The sequence below is a fragment of the Rousettus aegyptiacus genome, unplaced genomic scaffold, assembly GCF_014176215.1.
Source record: "Rousettus aegyptiacus isolate mRouAeg1 unplaced genomic scaffold, mRouAeg1.p scaffold_m13_p_7, whole genome shotgun sequence".
NCBI lineage: Eukaryota > Metazoa > Chordata > Mammalia > Chiroptera > Pteropodidae > Rousettus > Rousettus aegyptiacus.
The window spans coordinates 25,841,130-25,866,996 of record NW_023416310.1 but is presented as its reverse complement, the minus strand read 5'-3'; the positions used below and the strand labels follow the sequence as shown (position 1 = coordinate 25,866,996).

Below are 25,867 nucleotides of genomic sequence, written 5' to 3'. Positions count from 1 at the left end.
ATGGAGTTTTCCAGTGCTATAGTTTGATAGTCCTTCAGGTCAAGGCTCTTTAGTGAAGAATTAAATAACTGATCAATCTTCAGGGCATTTCCAAATTCTTAAATTTAATCCAGAGGTTTTTGGTTTTTTAAGTAAAGAGAATTTTCTTGTTGGTTAAATTTGTTACTAACACTGACTTGCTTTTTGTATCTGAGACCTGCCACCTAATCATGGTCCTAAAAGAACTGTCGATAAGAGCCATTCTCAACCGGTTAGAATTATGTAATTAACAAGCAAACTAGAAGTGACCTTAGAGATTTCATGATAGCACCATTACCTAACTTTACAGGTAAAGAATCTGAAGGCTGGAGAGTTTAGGCTACTTGCCCAGGGCCACATGGCTTAGTGAAATTGCTTGATACCACATATTTTCATAAAGGGGATTTCACATTGAGGGATTGATTCTAGGAAGTAGCAAATAGATGGATGTAAAATAAGAGCCTTCTTAATTTTTGCCTTGTTTTTTTATAGGCACTATTGGCATCAGAACCTAAGAAAGGCAAAATGGATTTGTTGAAAATAACAATGAAAGAGTTAATCTCTTTGGCCAGGCCTATGGATGACTCGCAGAGCACAGTCTCCCAGGTAATAATAGAAAGACACAAACCCTGCTAGGAAGGCAGTGGTTTTAAATTTTTGCTGTACTTACAAAAAAAAAAGTATTGGTCATATCCTTGGGAAATAATGCTAATTTTGTTTTACCTTTCTAATTTTTATTCTTTAAAACATTTCTTATTTTTTTTTTAATTGGAAGTTGTAGAACAGTTTTGTATCGAAATAGAAATAGCAGGCATCCTTATATTGTTTCTGATATTTGCTATAGGTTTTAATCTTATATCATTAAGGAAATTGAATTTTACTGAATCCTTTTTACCATCTTTTGAGATAAATGTTTTCTAGAATTAGCAAATATTATGATTGATATTGACTTTTTAATATAATATCATCTTAGCATAGAGAGAATGAGTCCCCAATTTTGATATGATGAATTTTTTTACACATTGCTAGATTCACTTAAAATTTTTAAGAATATTTTTGCATATTTTCACTGTTTTCATAAATGAGATGGGTCTGTGTTTTCCCTTTTTCATGCTTTACCTGTCCTTATTTTTTATGTAAAAATTTTTGTTCAATTATACATACAAAAACATGTATAAATCATATGGTACCTCAGTAAAGTTTTATAAAATGAATACACTTGGGTAACCAGTAAGAAACAGAACATTTTAGCAACTGAAAGCTTCCTCATGAGCCCTTCTAATTAATTAACACTTTTTCTCCAAGGGTGACCACTAGCCTAACTTTAACACCTTAGTTTTAATTTTACCTGTATTTCTAAATTTTATATAAATTGAACCATAATTATATACACTTTTGATATGGTTTCTTTTTATCAACATTATGTATATGATGCCCATCCATGCTGTAATTTATTCATTTTCATTGCTATATATTATACAATTTACTTATTCATTCTTCTGTTGAACACTTGGGTAGTTTTTTTACTTTGGGTTATTATGAATACTACATGTACATTCTTGTACATGCCTAATGGCGAACTATGCATGTACATTTATTTTGCATAGATAGGTAGATGTGTTTATTGGATGTGTGTATATTTTCAGCTTTAATAAGTAGCTGTTCATACCTTATTTTGATAGCCAGGATGTACTAGATTGACAAAATAAATTTTGGAGTCTTCTCTGGTTTATATAAGACTGAGATGATCTATTCTTTAAATAGTTGACAGAATTCATCCATAAAATAATGTGAGTATGTATTTTTGATTGTTTTTATTTTTATTTTTTTTCTTTTTGGTCTAGGTAGGATTTTTAACTATTGATTATAGATATATGATAGTATTTATCTAGCTTTTTAATCTCTCCTTGAATTTGTTTTGATAAATTCTATTTTTTAGGAAATTGTTCATTTGCCTTAATTTTTCTAATTGATTAGGGCAGTATTATTCTTAGTAGTATTTTTGCTTTATTCTCTGATGTATCTGTAATCATGTCCTCTTTGGTATTCATGATATTGCTTATTTTCTCATCTTTTTTCTTGGTTAATCTTGTCAGAGGTTTGTTTCTATTTTAAAGAATCAGCTTTTGGTTATATGAATGTCTTAGTTATGTTATAGCTAATTTAAAATTTTCTGCTTTTTAAAATTTTATTTCTCTAATTCGAGTTTATTGTTCTATCCTATTGTTTTAATCCGACACTCAGCACATTCATTTTCAGTCTTTTTTAAATACAGGCATTTAAAGAATACATTTTTTTAAGTTCCACTTAGACTGCATCCCACAAATGTTGATGTAATAATTAATGCATCTTCATTATTGTTCAGTTCTAAATATTAAAAAAAATTTTTTTGACCAGTATTTTAAAATGTGTTAGTTTAAAATGTATTTTAAAAAATCGATTTCCAACTTTACTCTGCTGTTATCAGAGCATAATCTGTAAGATACTAATTATTTGGCATTTGTGGAGACTCTCTGTGGCTAGGTTTGAGGTCCTTTTAAAAAATAAATGTTTCATGTCTGCTTGAAAGCAGTATGTTGTCTCTATTTTTTAAGTGCAGGATTCTATATATGTCCATTGGATCAAGCTTTTTTATTACGTTGTTCAAATATTACTAACTTTAAAAATTTTATGTATTAATTATTACATTTTATTAAAATGTATTTCATTCGTGGATTGTCTCTTATTGTAATTTGGTAATTTTTTGTTTTGAGGCTATACTATTAGATGTGTACAGATTTAGAGTCACCACAGTCTTCAAAAAAGTTTTGAACTTTTTATTCCAGGTTCATGCTTTAAATATCCTTAGAGCCTTGTTCAGAGATACACGTCTGGGAGAAAATATCATTCCTTACGTTGCCGATGGAGCTAAAGCTGCAATTCTGGGCTTTACATCAGCAGTGTGGGCAGTAAGTGCTTTTGCCATTTATTTTCATTGACTTAATTATACTTCTGAGTATGTTTTAATAAACTGACCTTTTCACTGGATGATAAAAAATATGTACTGTATTTTATCAATGAGTTTCTTTAAGGAATAAATTCTTGGAGCAAGCTACATTTTCACCATTGGTATTTTATGATTGCATTCTATCTCCTTTGTTGGCTTATTAGCCATAACTCTTTGTTTTCTTTCTTTTTTTTTTAATACTGATTTATTTATTATTTTTTTCATATCATATATATGTAATTTTTTAAAATATTTTATTTTTTTATTTTTCCCTTCCCTCTCCCCCTCACCCTTCTAGTAACCACTAGTCCATTGTCCATGTCCATGAGTCTCTGTTTGTTTGTCCTGTTCATTTGTTGCTTTTAGATTTATATCCCACATATAAGTGATATCAGTGTGATTTTCAACCTTTTCTGTTTAGTTTATCTTGCTTAGTATGATTATTTCAAGGTCCATCCATGTCGTTATAAATGGCAGTATTTCATCCCTTCTTTTGGCTGAGTAGTATTCCATTGTATATAAGTACCACAGCTTCTTTAGCCAATCATCTATTGTAGGACACTTTGGTTGCTTCCATGTCTTGGCCACTGTGAATAATGCTGCTATGAATATCGGTGTGCAAATATCTTTTCGAATATGAGATTTCAAGACTTTGGGGTAAATACCAAGTAGAGGGATTGCTGGATCATATGGTAGGTCAATTCTTAGTTATTTGAAGAACCTCTATACCACTTTCTGTAGTGGCTGTACCAATTTGCAGTCCCACCAGTAGTGTATGAGGGTTCCTCTTCTCCACATCCTCTCCAACATTTGTTATTACACGTCCTATTGATTATAGCCATTCTAACAAGTATGAGATGGTATCTCATTGTGGTTTTGATTTGCATTTCCCTAATAGCTAGTGATGTTGAGCATCTTTTCATATATTTGTTGGCCATTGTATGTCCTCTAGGGAGAAGTATCTGTTCAGGTCCTCTGCCCATTTTTTGATTGAATTGTTTGTTTTTTTGTAGTTAGTGAGTCATATGAGTTCTTTATATGTTTTGGATATTAGACCCTTATCAGAGATGTTGTTTGCAAATATATTTTCCCATTTGAATGGTTGTCTCTTTACCTTGTTGACGGTTCCTTTTGCTGAGCAGAAGCCTTTTAGTTTGAGGTAGTCCCATTCATTTATTTTTGCTCTTACTTCCCTTGCCTTTGAGGTCAAATTCATAAAATCCTCTTTAAGCCCACGGTCCATGAGTTTAGTTCCTATGTTTTTTATTGTTTTAGGTCTTATATTCAGGTACTTAATCCATTTTGAGTTAATTTTGGTGTGTGGTGATAAACAACAGTCTAGTTTCATTCTTTTGCAGGTGGCTTTCCAGTTTTCCCAGCACCACTTATTGAAGAGGCTTTTCTTTCTCCACTATATATTTTTGGCATTTTTGTTGAAAATTACTTGCCCATGTAAAAATGGGTTTCTTTCTGGACTCCCGATTCTGTTCCACTGCTCTTGTGTCTATTTTTCTGCCAATACCATGCCATTTTGTTTACTCTCACTTTTCTCAGGATGGCTTTGGTAATTTGGGGTCTTTTGTGCTTCCATACAAATCTGATGATTTTTGTTGTATTTATTTTAAAAATGCCGATAGGATTTTGATGGGGATTGCATTAAATCTGTGTAATGCTTTAGGTAATAAGGTCATTTTAACTATGTTGATTCTTCCAATCCAAAACACAGACTATCTTTCCATTTCTTTGTATCTTTTTTGGTTTCTTTTAATAGGGTCTCATAGTTTTCATTATATAGTTCCTTCACATGTTTTGTTAGATTTATTCCTAGGTATTTTATTTTTTTGTGTTACAATTGCGAAAGGGATTATTTTTTTCACTTCTTTTTCTGACACTTTGTTATTAGAGTATAGGAACACTGGATTTTTGAACATTGATTTTGTATCCAGAGATTTTACTGTATTTGCTTATTGTTTCCAGTAGAATTCCTGTGGAGTCTTTAGGGTTTTCTGTATAGAGAATCATGTCATCCACAAATACTGACAATTTGACTTCTTCGTTTCCTAGTTGAATGTCTTTTATATCTTTCTCCTGCCTGATCACAATCGCTAGGACCTCCAATGTTATATTGAATAACAGTGGCGAGAGTGGACAGCCTTGCCTTGTTCCTCATCTTAGGGGGAAGGTTTTTAGTTTTTCACCATTAAATATGATGTTGGCTGAGAGCTTGTTATATATGGCCTTTATTATGTTAAGGTACTTTCCTTCTATACCAATTTTGTTATGTGTTTTGATCATAAATGGATGCTGTATATTGTCGAAGGTTTTTCTGGTATCTATTGATATAATCATATGATTCTTATTTTTCAATTTGTTTATGTGGTGTATCACATCGATCGTTTTGCGTATATTTAACCATCCCTGTACCCCTGAAACTCACTTGATTGTGGTGTATAATCTTTTTAATATGTTGCTGTATTTGGTTCACTAATATCTTATTTAGGATTTTTGCATCTGTGTTCATGAGAGATATTGGTCTGTAGTTTTCTTTTTTTGTGTTATCTTTGCCAGGTTTTGGTATCAAGGTAATATTGGCTTCATAAAATGAGTTGGGAAGTATTGCCTCCTCTTCAATTTTTTGTAGGAGTTTGAGGAGAATAGATATTAAATCTTTGAATATTTGGTAGAATTCCATGGTGAAGCCATCTGGTCCCGGACTTTTACTTTTTGGTAGGTTTTTGATAATTGTTTCAATTTTCCATACCGCTGATCGATCCATTTGGATTTTACAGTTCTTCTTGATTCAGTCTAGGAAAGTTGTATTTCTATAAGTACTGGTACATTTCTTCTAGGTTACTGAATTTGGTGTCATATACCTTTTCGTAGTATTCTTGTATGATCCTTGTATTTCTACAGTGTCTGTGGTAATTTCCCCTCTTTCATCCCTGATTTTGTTTATTTGTGTCCTTTCTCTTTTTTCTTCAGTGAGTCTAGCCAGGGGTTTGTCAATTTTATTAACCTTCTCAAAGAACCAGCTCTTTGTTGTATTTATTTTTTCTATTGTTCTTTTTGTTTTCAATTTCATTTATTTCTGCTCTAATTTTGATGATTTCTTTCCTTTAGGCTTCATTTGTTTTTCCTTTTTTAGTTTTTAAAGATGAAGTGTTAGGTTGTTTATTTGGGCTTATTCTTGTTTTTGGAGGTAGGCCTGTAATGATATGAACTTTCCTCTTATGACCGCTTTTGCTGTGTGCCAAAAGTTTTGATATGTTGTACTATCATTATCATTCGTTTCCGTGTATCTCTTGATCTCCCTTTTTATTTCTTCTCTGACCTAGTTATTCTTTAGTAGTATGTTATTTAATCTCCATTTATTTGTGGTTCTTTCTGCTTTCTTTTTACAGTTGATCTCTAGTTTCAAAACATGACCAGAAAATATGGTTGGTATGATTTCAACCCTCTTATATTTGTTGAGGCTATCTCTGTGACCCAGTATGTGATCAATCCTTGAGAATGTTCCATGTGCATGAGAAAAGAATGTATAAGCAGCTGTTCTGAGATAGAAGGCTCTGTAAATGTCAATTATGTCCAGTTGGTCCAATGTATCATTTAAGGATGTTATTTTTTTATTGATTTTCTGTTTGGATGATCTGTCCATATCTGACAGTGGGGTATTTAGGTCCCTTACTATAATAGCATTTTAGTCTGTTTCTCCCTTTGGTTCTATTAGTAATTGCTTTACATATTTCGGGGCTCCCTGATTGGGAGCATAAATATTAATAAGTGTTATATCTTCTTAGTGCATGATTCCTTTTATCATTATGAAGTGTCCCTCAGTATCTTTCATTACCTTTTTTATTTTGAAATCTATTTTGTCTGATACTAGTATCTCTACTCCTGCTTTTCTCCGAATGCCATTTGCTTGAAATATCATTTTCCACCCTTTCACTTTGAGTCTGTATTTGTCTTTGGAGCTGAGATGTGTCTCCTGGAGGCAGCATATGGTTGGGTTTTGTTTTTTGATCCAATCTGCAGCTCCGTGCCTTTTTATTGGTGAGTCCAGTCTATTTACATTTATAGTGATTATTGAAATATGAGGTTTTCTTACAGCTATTTTATCTTTTGCTTTCTGGTAGCTTGGTGTTTCCATTGCTTCCTTGTCCTTGTATTTCTATTTTCTTTATTTTGGTTGGCTTTTGTGAGTTTTATCTCTGGTCCTTCTTGTTTAATGTTACATACTTCAGTTCCGAATCTTCTTTGTGTGCTTACCATTATGAATATGTAAAGGATAGTTATATATATACAGTTGTCCATTTTCTTCTGCATGTGCCTTATCTCCATTCCCTTTTGTGAATTCAGATCTTTGAATCTCTCCCTTTTCAGTTATTGTTATCTCAGTTTGTCCCTATGTATGCTGAACGTTCATTACTATCTTAAATCTCTTCTTATTTTCAGCTTATAATACCTTGTTTGTAGTAAGGGTTGCACTCCTCTGCTTTTATCAGCCTGCTAGTCACCTTACTCCTAATTATGCGTATTTTTTTGTCATTTTGTTTTAGGTGAGCTGACTCTTTCAGAATTTCTAATAGTTCAGGTCTCATAGTGGAGAATTCCCTCAATTTTTGTGTGTCTAGAAAGGTTTTTATTTCTCCTTCATATCTAAAGGAGAGCTTAGCTGGATACATTATTCTTGGCTGGTAGTTCCTTTCATTTAATAGTTTGAATATTTGATTCCACTCTTTCCTGGCTTATAAGGTTTGTGCTGAGATGTCTGACAATAATCTAATGGGTTTTCCTTTATAGGTTACCGTCTTCTTTTCCCTGGCTACTCTGAGAATTCTGTCTTTGTCGTTGATTTTTGACAATTTTAATATGATGTGTCTTGGTGAAGGCCTTTTTGGGTTGAGGTAATCGGGTGTTCTGTTGACTTCTTGAATTCCAAGCTCCGGCTCATTCCTTAGATTTGAAAAATTCTCATCAACTGTTTGTCTGAAAATGCTTTTTAATCCCTACTCCTTTTCCTCCCCTTTGAGAATTCTCATTATTCTTATGTTTCCTCTCCTGATGGTATCAGCTAGTTTTTTTTATTTCGCTTTCATTATTTTTCATTCTTCAGTTTTTCTCTTCTTCTTTCTGATTTATTTCTAGATTTCTGTCTTCAATATCACTGATCCTTTCCTCCATTTGGTTGACTCTTTCCCAAGCTTGTTATATCATATTTCAACTCTTGCAGTATGCTCTTTATCTCCAGAAGGTCTATTCACGTTTTTTTTGAGAGTTTCGATCTCCTTGCTAAAGAACTCATTCTGCTCATCTAGTTGTTTTTACAGTTCCTGAAATTGTTGATATGAGTCATTTTGGATCTCACTGAGTGTTTTTCAGAAGTACCATCATGAATTCTCTGTCTTTTAAGTTGCATATTTCTATGTCTGTAAGCTTATTTTCTGAAGATTTTTCTCTTTCTTTCTGAGCTCCTTTGTCACGTTAGTTGTGTATAGTGTTTAATGGACTATTTCTCCGCTTGGGCATTAATGGAAGTGTGTTCTGGTTTGTTTGTTTGTTTTTTAATCCAGAATAAAGTTTTATTATATAATGGCCTCTAGCCTGTTGCAGATAAGGTGTTTTCCTTTCGGTTTCCAGTAGGTGGTGTCTCAGCCTCTTGGATCTTTGCTTTATATAAAGTGTTAATAATGTCTTTTTTTTCCTTATAGATGTTTAATCATGCTCGCTACCCTCAATCAGAGTTCCTGTCAGTGTTAATGACAGTTTCAGTAGTGTTTGCTCAGATTTCCCTGGGGTTCCGTGGCATTATGGTTTGGAGGGTATGGGGGGAGGGGCCCTCTGGGTTTGGAGTTGGAAGCTGTGGCTCAGCCTCAGTTTTGCAGCCGGGGCTGGTAAAAATCATCTGTTGTTTCTCTGCCATCTTTGCTTTTCTGCCGTCCCGTTTCTCTGCCTTTTGCCCTGATGATTTGACACTGCTGCAGGCGGCGGGGAGCTCACAGCACTGTCAGGCAGGGCTGTTCAGGGAACTCGCTGCTCCTTCTCCCCTCCCCTCCTCCTACAGGGAGCTCCAGCTGTGACAGTCAGCTTTTTTGTTCCCCCCAGTCCGCTGCCTAACACCCGGGGTTCTGACCTGTGGTAGTTCTTATGCGCAGATCCCACGCTCATGATTTCTGGGAGAAATGTCATGATTTTATTGTTATTCTACGTCATTGTGCCTTATACAGGAGACAAACCTATGACAAAACATGTGGCTTTAAAAAAAGAATGGCAAAGAGAGAGGAGAAGAGAAGCTAGACCTTAATATATTACCTGTAGAAAGAAGAATTTTCTAGAAAGGCAGGCTTTCCAATTAGCAAGCTGCACAAACCATTTCATAACTATATGATAAACCTCTAATTGAGACTCTAGACTCAGAGTCCAAGTGTAAAGAGGAATCCTCAAGGTTGCCAACTCTTACCTGGGAAATTGTACATCTTCCTGTAAGAAAGACAACCTTCTGAAATTCTGTCAAGGAGCATTGCCTAACTACTCCTGAGAACAAAGTGTTTACATATACATTTACAGGAAGTGGAGCAATACGTGTATACTGTCAGTAGAGTCACGGAGGTAGGAATGTGGCTTGACCATCAGGAAAAATTGAGATCATAAAACTGATTGCCAGAAATATCAGTATTGTTTACTTCAAGCCATTAATTCAAGCTGAACAAAGATAGGTTCTCTGTGAAAGGGCTTTCAGAAGGTGAAACCTGGTGAATTTTCCAACTTTGTAGCAGAGCTGAAAGCATCAGAAATGAGTGGCTCATTTGTTTAAAATGTCTTTTTTAAGATCTTTTAAACAGTAATGTATGTGCACTACAGAAATTTGAAAATAAAGGAAAGCACATAAAAAAGTAAAAGTCACTTCTTAGACTACCACACAGATATAAACATTATCAGCATTCTGATGTATTTTCTTCTTTTTTTCTTCTGTGGATTCTACATGTATGTAGTGCTCACACACACATATACACACACAGACAGACAGACACACACACACACACACAAGACTGCATAAATATATCTAAGTGCTTACTTACAGTCTTGTTTTGGGAGATCTTCCTTTTTAACACTTTTTTATGAAGGAATTTTTTGTTTCTGTTCAGTTGTTTGCTTTAGTAGAGAAAATAAACATCATGGCTATAATGATCTATTTATTTAATATAGCCACATATTTTTAATACATTGTTATGTTTCCTTCCTCATAAAAACCTAATCTAAGATACACCAAAACTGTAAATCAACATAATCAATGAATGTGAAGAAGTCTTCATTTTACAAAACAATTACCACAGCATCCTCTGTTGAAGTCATTTAAGGAGTGAATTTTTCCCTAAAGGCATGTGGAATATGCTTTGATTTACAGAAATTTGATTTGTTCACATTTTCTCAGGAATATATCTTGTGTTTAAAGGTGACTACATCTGTACTTTGGACTTAATTTTTTTTTTCCCCTGATAAATTAGAGAGAGAAAAACCTCAAGTAAAATGAACTTAATTTTAATTTTGCAGTAAAAGTACATTTTTAAGGAAGCATTCATATATATTTAATTTGTTTTTACAGATTCCTCAATCTTTTGTATTGAGACAATACAAATCTCTTGATCTTTGCCACCAATTAGGCAAGTTTAATTCATTTTTACAGATTACTCAGTCTTTTGTATTCAATACAAATCTCTTGATCTTTGCCACCTATTAGGCATTTTTAAAATATAGGGGAAAGATATTGTTGTAAACATATACATGTGTTGCAGATGTTATATTAAGTACTAGAAATAAAGGGTTAGATAAGGTATAATCATTATAATGGCTGTCTTATTGAGTATTTTCCATGTGCCTGGCATCGTTTACATTGATCATCTCAGTTAATGCTCAGAACAACTTTGCACCTAGATTCTATTATTAGAATTCTCATTCCACAGATAAGGAAAACAAGGCTGAGAGTGGCAAAGTATCTTTGTCTAATGGCCCACTACTATTATCAGTCTGATTCCAGAAGCTTTGTTGTTATAGAGGAAAGTTTGGGGTGTTATATGAATACAGAGAAGATGCATTTTACTTACCTTAAAGGATTTTGTCTCTGTTCCTTAGAGAACTGGAAGTATAGCCTAGGTGCTAAGGTTTTTTTGAGTGGTACAAACCCAAAGCAGCAAGAATGAATGTAAAAAGGGAGGAAAGAGGAAAGATAATATTACCAAGAGAGCCTTGACCTTGTAGGAAAACTAAGCTGATTGTGATATATCTTCTAGCCAGACTATATGAAACCTGTCACCTCTTGGAACAGTCTTGTGACCTGTCTCTTACTGGTCAAAGTTCACAATGTGGGGCATTACTCCAACTTGGACAGGTGTCTACATAATCCTTGGGCAGCTGCTAGAGAAGCCAGATTCCATGCCCTGTGATATAGCATCTCATTTGAGTCTGAACATGGCTGAGTGAGCCACAGCCTCCATGGGTATAGTGGGGACAGACCTGAGGTTTAAAACTGTGGATCCCACTGCTATTGAAGAACTCTGCACACAGTTGGAGAGTGATGGAATCTGATTGATGTAGTTAAAAGTAGAGACTTGATTTTTAAGGTGCCAGGAAAGAAAGAGGAAGAACAATCAGGAAGCTACTGTAATAGTTCTACCAAAAGATAATGGTGGCTCAAAATAGAAAAATATTAGTAAAGATGATAACAAGTGGTAATCTTTGACATATGTTTTGGAGATGAAGCTGGTTTAGTTAAAACTTTAGGTAACAGAAATAATACAGGTATATATATATATATGGAAACAGAATTTTCTGGGAAGTTTTTGGAAACAGACATTTCTGGGCTTTCTCTTTTTTATGTTCCGTGATCGAGGAACACCTGTTCTTCTTTCCTTGCATCCTCATTGCAGGACAGGTAACTCATCTTTCCAGCTTGCCCAGAGACTCCACTGAGTATGCCACTTTAGGGTTGTTCTGAGACCCACACTGGGTTTATATTTCTGTCTGGAATATCTTTAGTTTGCTTTCCTCAGGCCAGTTCTGCTTCACAGTTTGCAGTGGATTTCAGAGGAAAAGAGCCTTTCAGATCTTCCCAGTAGCACTGCCACACATACTCTGTGCCCCTGTCGGCACCAGTGTCTCCAGGCCCTGTGGTAGTTGCGAGGTTGCCATGGATGGTGGGCCAGGCTAAGGACTGTGTGGTGCTGAAATTCAGCCATCCTCTACTTATTATGCTATGTGCCTTGACGGAGAGCTTTATTCACTCACAAGAGGAGTACTTTTTTCCTAATTCATGCATAGGTGGTATATGGGCTAGTAGAAGCTCTGTCTCTTCTTTTGTCTTGTCATGGGAAAGTGCCTTGGAAGAAGATCAGTATGAACTTCAGAACATGACAGGCCCTCCACATAATTGTAAGCCCAGATCCTGGTACTATTTTCCTGGATTACAGATGAGGGACTTATGATAAAACGTTTTTAGTGTCTTTTTCAAAGTCACTAAGGCTAAGAAGTGATGGAAAGTAAATTAAAATCCAAATCTCATTTAATTTTTTTCAGAAAGTATTTCTTTCTACGATAAGCTGGCCCCATGTACACTAGATAAGATATTATATAATACTAAATGCAGATCCCATCCTCAAGCACGTGACTGTCTATTAAGGGTGAAAGTGTATGGTGTATAAAATATAGTACTACAGTGATTGTGCATGCTAGACTCTCTAATCATATTTTTAGTATTTGTCAGGGGAGCATTTATGTTATAAAAGAAAATGTATAGTATACATATGTACACATATATACATGCACACTTTTGCACACACACCCCCCACTGCACTCCCCACACACATACATGTACTTTTTTGTGAAATCTAATATTTTTTTCATTTACCTAACTCTTCTAAATCTTAAAAGTCTATATGGAAGCATTTTCTTGCTAGAAAAGAAAGAAAAATGTACATCCTTAGTGAATAGAGGGGAAAAATTTGGGTAGCAGTTGTTGATTTGGAGCTTTGAATACTAAATCTCTGTCAGCCATATGTTGGGGCTTGGTGGAGCAGGAGGTAAGGAAACAGGAAGGTTTTCTGGTGTTTTTCTTGTGATAAGGCTTGATAATTGCTAGAGTTATTTGGCAGTCGTTCTGTTCTCTTCATTTTAACTTTACTACAACTTGCTCTTTAATATCATGACTTTACTTTTTACTTACATTTCCTCTGATCCTTCTTTCTCAAGCAGGACATATTTTTATTGCCATTACTAGGATGAGTTTTTCAAAATATATTGGTACCATTAATGACCTTTTTCATTATTTGCATTAAGATTTAACATCACAGTAGCACTTACTGTTTAGGCTTTGGGAGTTGGTAATGCAGTTTATCAATCGGTCACAAACTCTTTCTTTATTGTACTTCCATTTAATTTCTCTCCTCATTAGCTTTATTGTGGACAGAGACCAAAAATAAGGGTTAAATAACAGAAAATAAAAAGGAGTACCTGAAATAGATCTTTGAACCATTTATAATATCTCACAGAAACATAGGGACACTCTTCTATCTTAAGAAACAAGTACAGTATTACATACTAGCCATTTGCACTACATTTACAATTACTTTTTTATATGTTATGCTATGTAATCTCTACAGTTTAAAAATATACAGTATATAGTTTTCAAAATATAAAAGTCAGTTAATGGACTGCACCATATAAATAGACTAAAGGATAAAAACCACATGATTATTTAAACAAATGCAGAGATAAAATCCAACACCATTTCATGTTAAAAATACTCAATAAAAGGCAAAAGATATGCCTTACTTGAATTGTACAGCTGCAACTTACTGGATTTCGTTAACCAATGTCAACATAATAAAAATAAAAAATAAAATAGAAAAAAAAGAAAAACAAACATAAGACCCCCCTCCCCCCAAAAAAATACTGAATAAACTAGGAATGGAAGGGAACGTTCTCAACCTGACAAAGCGTATCAGTGGAAAACCCATAGGTAACAATGTATGTAATGGTGAGAGACTGATAGTGTTCCCCCTAAGATCAAAAACAGGACAAGGATATCCACTCTTGCCATACTTATTCAGCATTGTATTGGAGGTTGTAGGTAGGGCAGTCAGGCAAGAGTAAGAAATAAAAGTCAGCCTAATTAGAAAGGAAGATGTAAAACTATCTCAATATTTCAGACATGGTCTTATATAAGAAAATCCTAGGGACTCCACACAAACACACACACACACACACACACACACACACACACACACACATAAACCTGTTGCTGAATAAACAAGTTCAGCAAGGTTTTAGGACACAAGATCAATATACATATATCAATTGTATTTCTATATGCTAGCAATGAACAATCCAAAAATGATATTAAAAAAACAATTTCATTTATAACATCAAAAAGAATAAAAAACTTAGGGATAAATTTAACAAAAAAAAAGTATATGACTTGTACACTGAAAATTACAAAACATTGTTGAAAGAAATTAAAGAAGGAGTAAATAAATGGAAAGATATTCTATGTTCATGGTCTGGAATTCTTAATATTGTTAAGAAGGCAATACTCTACAAATTGATTTACAGATTTAGTACAATCGGTTAAAATCTTATTTGACTTTTTTGCAGAAATTGACAAAGTGATCCTAAAATTTAAATGAACATTCAAGGGGCTCAGAATATCCAAAACAATCTTGAAAAAGAACAGGTTGGTGGACTCACATGTGAAAAGATGCCTAACATTATTACCCATTAGGAAGATGAAAATCAAAACCACTAAGAGATACCATTTAATACCCACCGGGATAGCTATAATCAAAAAGATAGACAATGACAGATATTGGGGAGGATTTGGTTAGCAGTTACCATATGATCCAACAGTACCACTTCTAGGTACATATCTAAGAGAAATGAAAATATGTTCACACAAAAACTTGTACATGTGTGTTTATAGCATCGTTATCCATAATAGTCAAAACCTGGAAATACCTCAGGTGTCCATCAAATGAGAGTATATTTTTTAAATGAGGTATATCCATGCAGTGGAATATTGTTCAGCCATAAAAAGAAATGACATACCGATCCATGTTACAACGTGGGTTAACCTTAAGAACAGCTAAGTGAAAGAAGCCAGACATAAAAAGCTGCATGTTACATGATCCCATGAATATGAAATGTCCAGAATAGGCAAATCCACAAAGACAGTGAATAGATTCGTGCTCGCCTAGTACAGGAGGATAGGGAGTGACTGCTAATGTGTACAGCCAGCTCTCTATATCCGTGAGTTTTGCATTCACAGATTCAACTAACCATGGATCAAAAATATCTGGGGGGAAAAAAATCTCAAAGTTTCAAAAAGGAAAGCTTGAATTTGCCATGTGTCAACCACTATGTTGAATTCACATGCATGGATTGTGTCTCTCTTTTTCTGATGTGTTGCCATACCCTTTTATAGCCTATTTGCAAATACTGTGCCATTTTATATAAGGGACTTGAGCATTTTCAGGTTTTGGTGTCTTTAGGGGTCTTGGAACCAATTCCTTGTAGATACCAAGGGACAGTAGTAACAGTGTAGGATTTCATTTTGGAATGATGAAAATATTTTGGAACTAGGTAGTAGTGATAGTTTCCTTTTTTATGAATATAGTAAAACCACTGATTAGTACCCGTTTAAATGGTGAATTTTATGGTATGTGAGTTATAGCAGTAAAAGGAAAATTAATTACAAAGCATGTATTAAAAGATCATCATTTGGCCACTTTTAGAGGTTGCTATGGCATGAACTCATTCTGCAAGCTGATAAATTTGTGGAAATACTTCTGTACTAACGTTTTAATAAGAAAGAAAAATAGCTGATGATAGAAAGCTTTTTTTAAAAATAGTTTTTCTGAAAATTATAACTAACTAATGGTAGAATATCACCATTTTGCTATACTTACTGGAATAAGTAATGATATCATTGGCTGCTAATAAGGGAATTTGATAGTGAATGGATAGGCTGATAATACTGAAACCCATTGATCCATCTTAATATTACTAAAAGACATTATGTGTCTCCTGCCTTCAGCCTACTGAATCAAACAAGGGGTTTTCATAGTGGGGGTGTCTATTCACTTTGTAAAACAGTCTTCTACAGTTTTGATTAAGATGTGCCTCAGCAGGCATCGTTTTTCATCTCCAGGCACTCCTGTTTTAACTTGACAACCTTTGTCAGAAAGTTTGGTGTAGAGCAAAATAGAATTTGTGTTTCTATTTTTTTTTTTCTTTTATGTTTTTGTGTGATTCTGGAGAGAAGACAGGGTCCTAGATGTCCAGGTCATCTTAAACCTAGGAGTCTTTGGAAACTAAATTAGTAGGTTAGGTAAGAGATAATCAAGACTTGAGCTAGGGTAGAAGCCAGATGTTGACAGAGTTAACAGGACAGATTGATTTGTGGTTTGGGATGTTAGGTAGGGCACACAGTGGGGGCTTCATTAATGTTTGTCGACTGTTGAATGTCTAGACGCAGATGAATTCATCCAATTTTAGGGTTTTATTGCAATTTTTGTGCCAATGAATGCATAGTTCACTTCTAGAATTACCATAAATGAATTGAGTCAGTCTTGGGCTTCTAGAAGAGAGATTGCAAACTAGTGGCTGATAGGTCAGATCTAGCCTACAACTGTGCTTTATTTGGCCTCCATAGTGTTTTGTTTTGTTTTGTTTTGTTTTTTCCCCTTTAATTTGTTGCCAACATTTCAAAATAGTGAGATTTCACATCAAAATGGGGATTTCTGACTTCTCTTGAAAAAGAAGAAAATATGGCAACATTGGGCTTAACATTTTCTCATGGCAACAACTCAGCTGAAGCTAAATAGTGACTTCTTTAGCCCCAGTCGTCTGCTGTTCCTGTCACTTACTGGTCCTTGCAGGGTTTCAAGTTTGTGACCCTTACTGCAGTGGTTTCAGGAAGCTGTTTTCTAAATCTCACATTGTTATTTTAATTACTTTTCTTCTTATATTGCTATTGAAACATGACATATGATTGTGACACCTATCTAACATAAGCTGTGTGTTGGCAGTAAGTGTGTATCTTCTGTTTCTGGATATTCTGCATGGTGCTGGTATAGTGCCTTACACACTATAGGGAAGTTAGTACTTATTAGTACATCTCTGCACTGATTTGGCAAGGTAATTGAGGAAGCCCAATATGCCATGGCATTCAAGACATTTTTATGATATAGGAAAGCATCTTGATACATTGATTTTGAAATAGATATTCTCTATTATGATTTTGAAGAAATGCATGTTTATTAATGACAGTTCTTTTATTTTTATTAACCAGTTGTCTCACAATTTTAGGGTTAAAATTACTTTATTCGGTTTCTGGCATTGTGGCATTAATAAACTCCATTTTAGATATTAAATATTATGTTGGTTGTATTAATAATGTGGATTCTCTTAGTACTTAAAAATATTCTCTCATAGGTAAATGATTACAGAAAATAAATGGGAAGGGTTGAGCTCTTTACTGGGATATTCATCATCAGAAAGGATGTGGAGAAAATGAATTTGTTTTTTTTAAATAAGTTTATTTGATGATACAAGTACAAAGAGATAATGAAAATAAATGGTGGTAATATAAGTGTAGGAAAAAGCTATGTTGTCTGCATGTGGTTGGATTGTAAAACTCAGTTTAAGAGGAAATCATTGAGTCAATTACTACAGTGTTTTTGAAAATTGTCTTATTTTATGAACACAAACCTTATTTTCTGTAGCTGCACACTAGGCAATTGGGTAAGGACTTAAATATCTGGTATGAACGCTGTCAGTGTTGGTTTCATGCCATGAATATTTCTTAACCCTTACTGTGTGTTTATTTTTACATTAGGTGAGAAATTCATCCACACTTCTCTTCAGTACCTTGATCACAAGAATATTTGGAGTTAAAAAGGGAAAGGATGAACTTTTCAAAAAGAATACGTAAGCTTCATCTAATGCTAACTTTACTTTTTACAAAATATTGCCCTGGACAAAATAGTTTTTAGAATTTTGCTTACTTTTATAGGTTCATCTAGAGCATAAACCTATAAAAATACTTATGGTGTCAAATTCTAAATCCTTGGACAAAAATATCTAGTATTTAATTAAACATTTCAAAGCAAGTAAAATATAGCAAGGTAGCAAGGCCTGCAAAGTAAAGCTTGTTTCTCAGTGCAACATCTAAAAAAATTTTTTTTTCATCTTCTTCGGGTATGCCTAAAATGTCCTAAACTGCTTTTTCTTGATGTGTCATCAAGTACTAGCTTCTGCATTATCTTTGCTTTTATAGCTGGAAGTTTAAATGTTTACGATACAGTCGTCAGAACATGTTCCAGATTACCTTTGCATTGAACTCTGTAACCAAGGGAACAGTTACAGATGTTGGCCACACAGAATAAATAATGCTTTTCACTTTTAGGTCTTCAGTGTTATATTTACTAAGATGTTTTTGTCTTAAGGTTTTTTAATGTCTGGAAGGAAACCTATTGAAACATTTTGATTATGGGTAATTTTTAGATACCGTACACAAGTTCTGTTTGTTGGTTTTTAAAGAAGAGAAGCTTTGGATACTTGTTTCTTAGCACTTAGGAAGATTTAATGGTAGTCTAATTTCTTGCAGTTGTTAACACTAGATGTCACTGTCGCTGCATGTTTTAATTACTTTCTTTCTTTAGGATCCAATTTGGCCCAGTGGTCTTTCTCTTGATATGTAGAGATAAATCAGGCCCTTTTCCTCTCTTATCTAAAAAAAGTTGTTTATCGCACTTTTACTTTAGGTTTTAAGCTTTTGCTTATTAAAATATATTTTCTTGTGATGGAACTAAATCTTAGGAATTAGAAAATATCATGAAATAATATTACGATGTACTATTGGTAATTCTAATGAAATCTACTGTTACTTTGAAATTATCATTGAAATTGCTATTTATTGCCCTATAAAATTCAATAAATATTTAAAAGGAAGGCAACTGGCTTTAAGTATGAATCACCTGAGTATATTCAGGAAATACCAGAGTTTTTTTAATCCAAGTTGTGTTTTTAAAATAATGATAATATTATTCCTTTGAAAGTATGATTATGATTTTTACTATTTAGCTGGTTCCTAAAGAAATTCTATCAGTAGTTTGAAATCAATAATATTTGTTTCTCCTTAGCTTTGTTTATTTTGTTAATGATTCTACAAAATGCTAAAAAATTTAAAAGTTTGGTTATGATATAAGGCCATGATCAATAGTAGTATGAATAAAATACTATGTGAGGTTATGATATAAGTGAACTTAATGTTTAAAATAGAGCTCAAAAAATGAAGGAATGCTTTTTTCCCTTTTACTTTTTGTAAAGTGAATGATTCTTGGTTGTGTATATAAATTTTACTATGTACAAGAGAAAATTATCAGACTCATTTCATTCAGATTGCCTCAGAAGGAGAGTGGAAGAATAATGCAATGAAACCACACCGTTTTAATCTTTTTGCCCAAGGCATGCTGATGGGAACCTCTGTTATAAGTTCATTACTCTTAAATAGGAAAGGTTATAAAATATATAACTTTTCTAGAAAGAGGGAAATGGAATATTCGTATAATTGTTTTGAGTAAAGTTCACAAGTGAAATGAAAAAATTAAGAAGTTAATTGTTTTTTTTTTTAATGTAATGAACACTTTTGGTTAGAGCCTTTAGTTCAAGAATCTAAAGATTGATATATATCATTATATATACAGGCTTCTATTCTCTGTTTAACCCTTAAAGAGTATATTTCTTGGCAGTACCCACTAGATTTGCTCTGCAAAACCTTCAGTGTCTTAAATTTGTTATTATTTGTAATGGTTCTTCTAGTTGTAGTTTGTTTAATTATGTCACTTTTTGTTGAAATGTTTATATGCCTGTTCCCTACAGTATTAACTCCCTAAGGGCAGAACCTTTTCCATCTATCCTGTGTATATATAATGGGCACTTTAAAAATGCTAGCAATAATGATGTCCTGTTGGTTGGTTATTCAACCATCGAATAAACTCAGCTGATGAGACCTCACAGACAGTTAAGACTACTTTCACAGCCACAGATTGTTTTGCACACAGTCTTGCAAATGTGTGCTCTTGGTCAGAAAGGAACTGGACATAAAAAGAACATCTGCCTTTCCTATCTAGTAGAAAAAAATGTCTAGGAGTAAACAGACTTGGTTTCTAGGCATTTTGTTGCCACTAGAGATGACCTTAATAGACTCCCTTATCCGCTTTATACTTGTTTCTCCATCTATATTACAGGAAAAAATAAGATCTGTGCTCTGTACTCACAGGGCTGTGGTGGGGATAAAACAAACTATTAACAATTCGTTTAAAAAATATATTGGAAGTTCCATGCAATTAGAGATAGAACTGCTTCTTCTCTGTTACCATTTCTATTATTATACTCAATTAATTGTCTTACAGTTACACTGCTTTTTGAGGAGAGGGTCAGTATCCACTTTTGTATATCTGCTGCCTAGCATAGTTTCTGGCATATAATAGGTACACAGAAATACTTGCTTAATGAATCAGTAAATTTTGTTGCTACAGGAGAGATAAGAATTCTTGTTTCTACTCCTGCCTTTGTTGCCATATAGCCACAATAACCAACTGAGACAAGTTAGTTTACTTCTCTTGGCCTTGTTTTTCCTCTAAGAAATTTGGACTATTCTTGGCGTCTCTTATTTCTGTAAAATGCTAAGCTGAGGCTTTACATAATTGTTGCTAGAATTTTGAGTTTGGTAAACTACTGTGTTCTTAGAGCCTAGAATAATACCTGCCTCGTAGTAGGGACAGAAAATTCCCTTTTCATACATAAGGAAGCAGGGATTCTACATCCTCATCTATAAGTATGTAGAGTGTAGTCATGTTTGAACTCGAGCTCATTAATCTTGTTTTTTAAATAATTTTTAATTTTTTAATTAGTTGGCATACAAATTATGTTTCAGGTGTACAACATAGTGATTAGACATTTATATAACTTACAAAGTGATCACCCCAATAAATCTAGTACCCATCTGACACCATACATAGTTATTACAATATTATTGACTGTATTCCCTATGCTATACTTTATACCCCTATGACTATTTTGCAGCTATCAATTGGTACTTCTTAATCCCTTGCTCTTTTTTACCCCGCAACCCCCTCCCATCTGGCACCCATCAAAATGTTCTCTGTATTTATGAGTTTGTTTCTGTTTTGTTTATTTTATTCTTTAGATTCCACATGTAAGTGAAATCATATGGCATTTGTCTTTCTCTCTGACTTAATCCACTCAGCACAATACCATCCAGGTCTATCCAGGTTGTTTGAGGTGGCAAGATTTCGGTTTTTGGTTTTTTTTTTTTTTTTTTTTTTTTTTTTTTTTTTTTTTTTGTGGCTGAGTAATATTCAATTGTATATATGTACCACCTCTTCTTTATTCATTCATACATGATGGACACCAGGTTGCCTCCATATCTTGACTATATTGTAAATAATGCTGTAATGAACATATGGATGCACATGTCACTTCAAAGTAGTGTTTTGGATTTCTTTGGATAAATGCCCAGAAGTGGGATTACTGGTCTTTCTTTGTCTCTTGTTATAGCCTTTATTTTAAAGTCTATTTTGTCTGGTATAAGTATTGCTACCCCAGCTTTTTTGTTTGTTTGTTTCCATATTCATAAAATATTTTTTCCATCTCTTTACTTTAAGCATATGTGTGTCTTTCAATCTGAAGTAAGTCTCTTATAGACAGTGTAAGTAGAGGTCTTGTATTCATATTTATTCAGCTACACTATTTGTTGATTGGAGCATATAATTCATTTACATATAAAGTAATTGTTGATAGTTATATAGTTATTGCTATCTTATTTTCATATTTTTTATATATTTTCTCTTTTCTTCTTCTTAAAGAAGTTCCTCTAACATTTCTTATAATACTGTTTTGGTGGTGATGAATGCCTTTAGCTTTTTCTTGTCTGAGAAGCTCTTTATTTATCCTTTGATTCTAAATGATAGCTTTGCTAGGTAGAATAATCTTGGTTATAGGTCCTTGCTTTTCATCACTTAGTATATTTCGTGCCAATCCCTTGTGACCTGCAAAATTTTTTTTGGAGAAATTAGCTGACATTCTGATGGGTGCACCCTTGTAGGTAACTAACTGCTTTTCTCTTGCTCCTTTTAAGATTCTCTCTTTGTCTTTAACCTTTGGCATTTCATTATGATGTATCTTGGTTTAGGCCTCATTTTATTTGTGAATCTCTGTGCTTCCTGGGTTTGTACATCTATTTACCTCCCAAGGTTAGGGAAGTTTTTCATCATTATTCCTCAAGTAGGTTTTCAATTCCTTGCCTTCTCTCTTCTCCTTCTGGTACCCCTATGATATACTTGATGTATTCTCATTATTTTGGGGTTCTTTCTTCTCATTGCTGTTCTGATTGGGTATTTTCTGCTACCTTATCTTCTAAATCACTGATTCAGTCCTCTGCTTCATCTAATGTCCTGTTGATTCCTCCTAAATTATTTTTCATTTCAGTTATTATATTTTTCATTTCTGATTCATTCATTCTTTTTTGTGTTCTCTATTTCTCTGTTTTCTATCTCTTTGTTAAAGTTCTCACTGAGTTCATCTGTTCTTCCCCTAAGTTCATTAAGTATCCTTATAACCAGTGTTTTGAACTCTGCATCTGGTAGATTGATCCATTTCGTTTAGTTCTTTTTCTGGAGCTTTGTTCTGTTCTTTCATGTGAGACATATTTGTCTCCCCATTTTGTCTGCCTTCCTGTGTTTGTTTCTGTGTATTAGGTAGGGCTGCTATGTCTTCTGGTCTTAGTAGCATGGCCTTATGTAGTAAATGTCCTGTAGGGCATAGTCCCCCAGGTCACCTGATCCAAGTGCTCCAGGCATGTCCCTTGTATGGATTATGTGTGCCCTTCTGTTGTAGTTGAGCCTTGGTTGCTGTTTGCATATCAATGGGAAGGACTGATCCACAAACTGGTTGTGAGGACTTGCCAGTAACTGCAATGGAGGAGCTATTGTGCAGTTGATATGTCACAGTTTTTAAAAATATTGTGACTCCCCTGTAAGAGACATGTGTTGGGGATTTCAGTGTCCTTAGCTACACCCAGGCTTCATGTGCGTAGGGCTGTGGACTGAGATGCTCAGGTTTAACCCATAAAAAATGAAATTATGGAGGCTTGCATGACCTTCACTCTGCACTAGCCATTTCTGGGTCTGCAAAAAACTATGCACACTGTGTGTTCTTTGGATTACGAAGAATGAAAAAACATAAGTTTCACATATTTGTTTTAAATAATGTTTCTACATTTTAATTTTCTAAAGTTCCTTTTCTTTCTGTTTATTACCACTTGACTGACTTGACCTGACAGAATGAATAGTAGAATCAGAACTTGCACAGTTCTGTGATCTGGGGAGTATGCTGAGCTTTCCGAGACAGCCTCCATCTGCAGTGTGAGTAGGCACACCTTAGTCCTCATTTCTTACAGGACGGGAGCTAAACCAAAGTGATCTTTAAGTCTAGGTCTTTCCCTTTGGCCCCTGTGTATATTAACCTTTAATAATTCTAGTCCTAGGTTAATGATAAATATCAACATATAGCAGTCTAAAAAGCTTTTAGACTTTGCCAGAGCCTCATAAAGGTGCTCAGTGTCCAGTGTTCTGTAGCTCTTGCTTTCTCTCTTCATTTTAAATTAGTCAGCCAATACAAACTTGTAAGCATTTGTCATGAATTCAGTATTGATATGCTAAAGGAGTACATGAGAAATAAAAAACTTGGACCTTGCTTAAGGAGCTTACATTTCTGCTAGGGAAACAAAAATTATTATTTGTGAAACAGATATAAATAGAAGATAACATATAATAGCTGTACAATATATATCAGTAATAGATACATTAGAAATTCATTAATGGGAGAATTGAATTGAGTGTTTAGGAGGAAGTAGTGTTTCTTATAACATTTTGGAAATGAGTGGATTTGAGGTACCTAGAAACACATAGGTTAAAAAAGAGGAACAAAAGAACAATAATTTTTCTTTTATCTTGTTAAGGAGAGCTCATATTCCAATTAATAGCTTAGGATGGTTTAGTATAATTTAAGAAGAAAATGTTCGTAAAAATATCACTAGGTCCAAGTAAAATTATTTTTAATGACTGTTTTAGGAGGTGTTAAATTGTATTTATTTTATTTTCCTGGGTGTAAATGGCAGAAAATTATTTTAGTTATTTCTCTTAACATCTTTGCATAGGTCCTCTGAGGGACATCTGTTCCAGTCCGACCCCTGCTCATAGACAGATTTTGAAGCTATTTCCAGACGAACTGGCTTCTCTCCTGTTCTTCATGTTTTCTAGGAAAAGAGATTCCACAAGTTTCTGTGGTTACCCACTCCATTGTTTAGGAAAGAATCGAATTCTCAAAACTCAAATTGAAAACTGTAGGGCAACTGGGTTTTTATATTTTAGAGAATATAATTATTAGAGTTCAGAATAGCTTATTTGCTTTGAACTACTATTTGGCCAAACTGAAATCAGAATTTTCTTGACTGTGGCTAGGATAATCTTAATATCCTCAGACCTGAAGGATTTTGATTTTCTCCATTTAATAAGCACGAGGATTCAAAGATGAGTCAGACATGCTCTCGGCCCTAGGAAAACTGATGTCCTAATGAAGAATATGCCCATTATCTGCTGAGTTGGAGTCTCTGTTCCATTTGTATAGAAAGAAGGTAGAAATTGTGAAGGGATAGCATATCTTTAGTTTCTATTCGTATGCTTTGCATATGCCAGACCCTTCATAGGTATCTAAGTTAGCCTTCGTCACAGCACCATGAAGTGGATATAGTCATCCTAATTTCACAGAGGAGTACTAAGGTTAGTGAGCTTTAGTTAATTTGCCAGAGGTCATATAGCCACCAACCCAGTTCTATCTGCAGAGCACCTGCAATTTGCACACCAGCATATATAGCCCCTTGTGAACAACTGAGTCTCCTTTTTAGAGTCTGGCTTTAGATTTTACATTGCCAAACTCTGGGAAATGAGCCCCTTCACCCAAAGTCTCAGTGTGGATCAAGGATCTCATATCTCCCACATAGCAAGTTGATTTTAGGAGGAAAGGTAGAAAGTGGCCAATAGAGAAGTTTGTTTCAAAGTGACATTAAGACTCTATCGGTGTGGATGATGGAAGAAAACACTATATGCCTGTTGTCCTTGGAATGTTCTCTTCCTCTATGAGCTTCACACTCTGTTTTCATGCAGACAGAAATGTAGGAGGAGCTGGTTACCATGTTTCTAATGTCGTACTGTAAAGCCAGGAAGGTAGAAATCTTAGTTTTTAGAAGGTGAATAAATTACCCAAAAGAATGTTAGTGTGGCCAGTTAGACATTTACCTCTATAAAATCCTTATATTTGATGATAGTTTGGTGCTATGGGGAGAAAATTTGGGGGTTTTCCGATAATCTTTGCCTATGATATGATGCCTTCTAGGGTTAACATAATGTTTTTATGAGTCTATGCTTATGTTTTTCATTTATGTCTTTAATAAAAATGATAATAATGACTATTGTTAGTTTTTATGTGTGAGAGCACCTAAGAAGCTGTTTAGTCTGATTCTTATTTTGCAGGTGTGAAAATTGAGGTACAGAAAAGTTGAGTAAATTGCTTAAGGTCCCACAGCTAGTGCCAGAAATAGGTTTAATGTTCACTTTTAGCTCAACAAGAACATTTTTTAAAATTAGCTGATTATTTATAAATTGAGTTCCTATTAACAATAATACTAGTTCGAATTCAAATAATTTGAAATAAAGAGTTCTAGTGTTTTGATAT

At 34.1% G+C, this 25,867-nt stretch overlaps 1 protein-coding gene across 5 annotated transcripts in view; it reads left to right on the top strand.

Moving 5' to 3' along the window:
* The window catches only part of THADA (THADA armadillo repeat containing), a 278,522-nt gene that overhangs the window by 64,538 nt on the left and 188,117 nt on the right, over positions 1-25,867 (top strand). For all 5 annotated transcript variants that reach the window (XM_036224851.1, XM_036224852.1, XM_036224853.1 and 2 more), the window contains 3 exons: positions 511-624; positions 2,844-2,966; positions 17,889-17,980. In XM_036224851.1, coding sequence (XP_036080744.1) covers positions 511-624; positions 2,844-2,966; positions 17,889-17,980 — 329 coding nt within the window. The remainder of the gene's footprint in view (positions 1-510; positions 625-2,843; positions 2,967-17,888; positions 17,981-25,867) is intronic.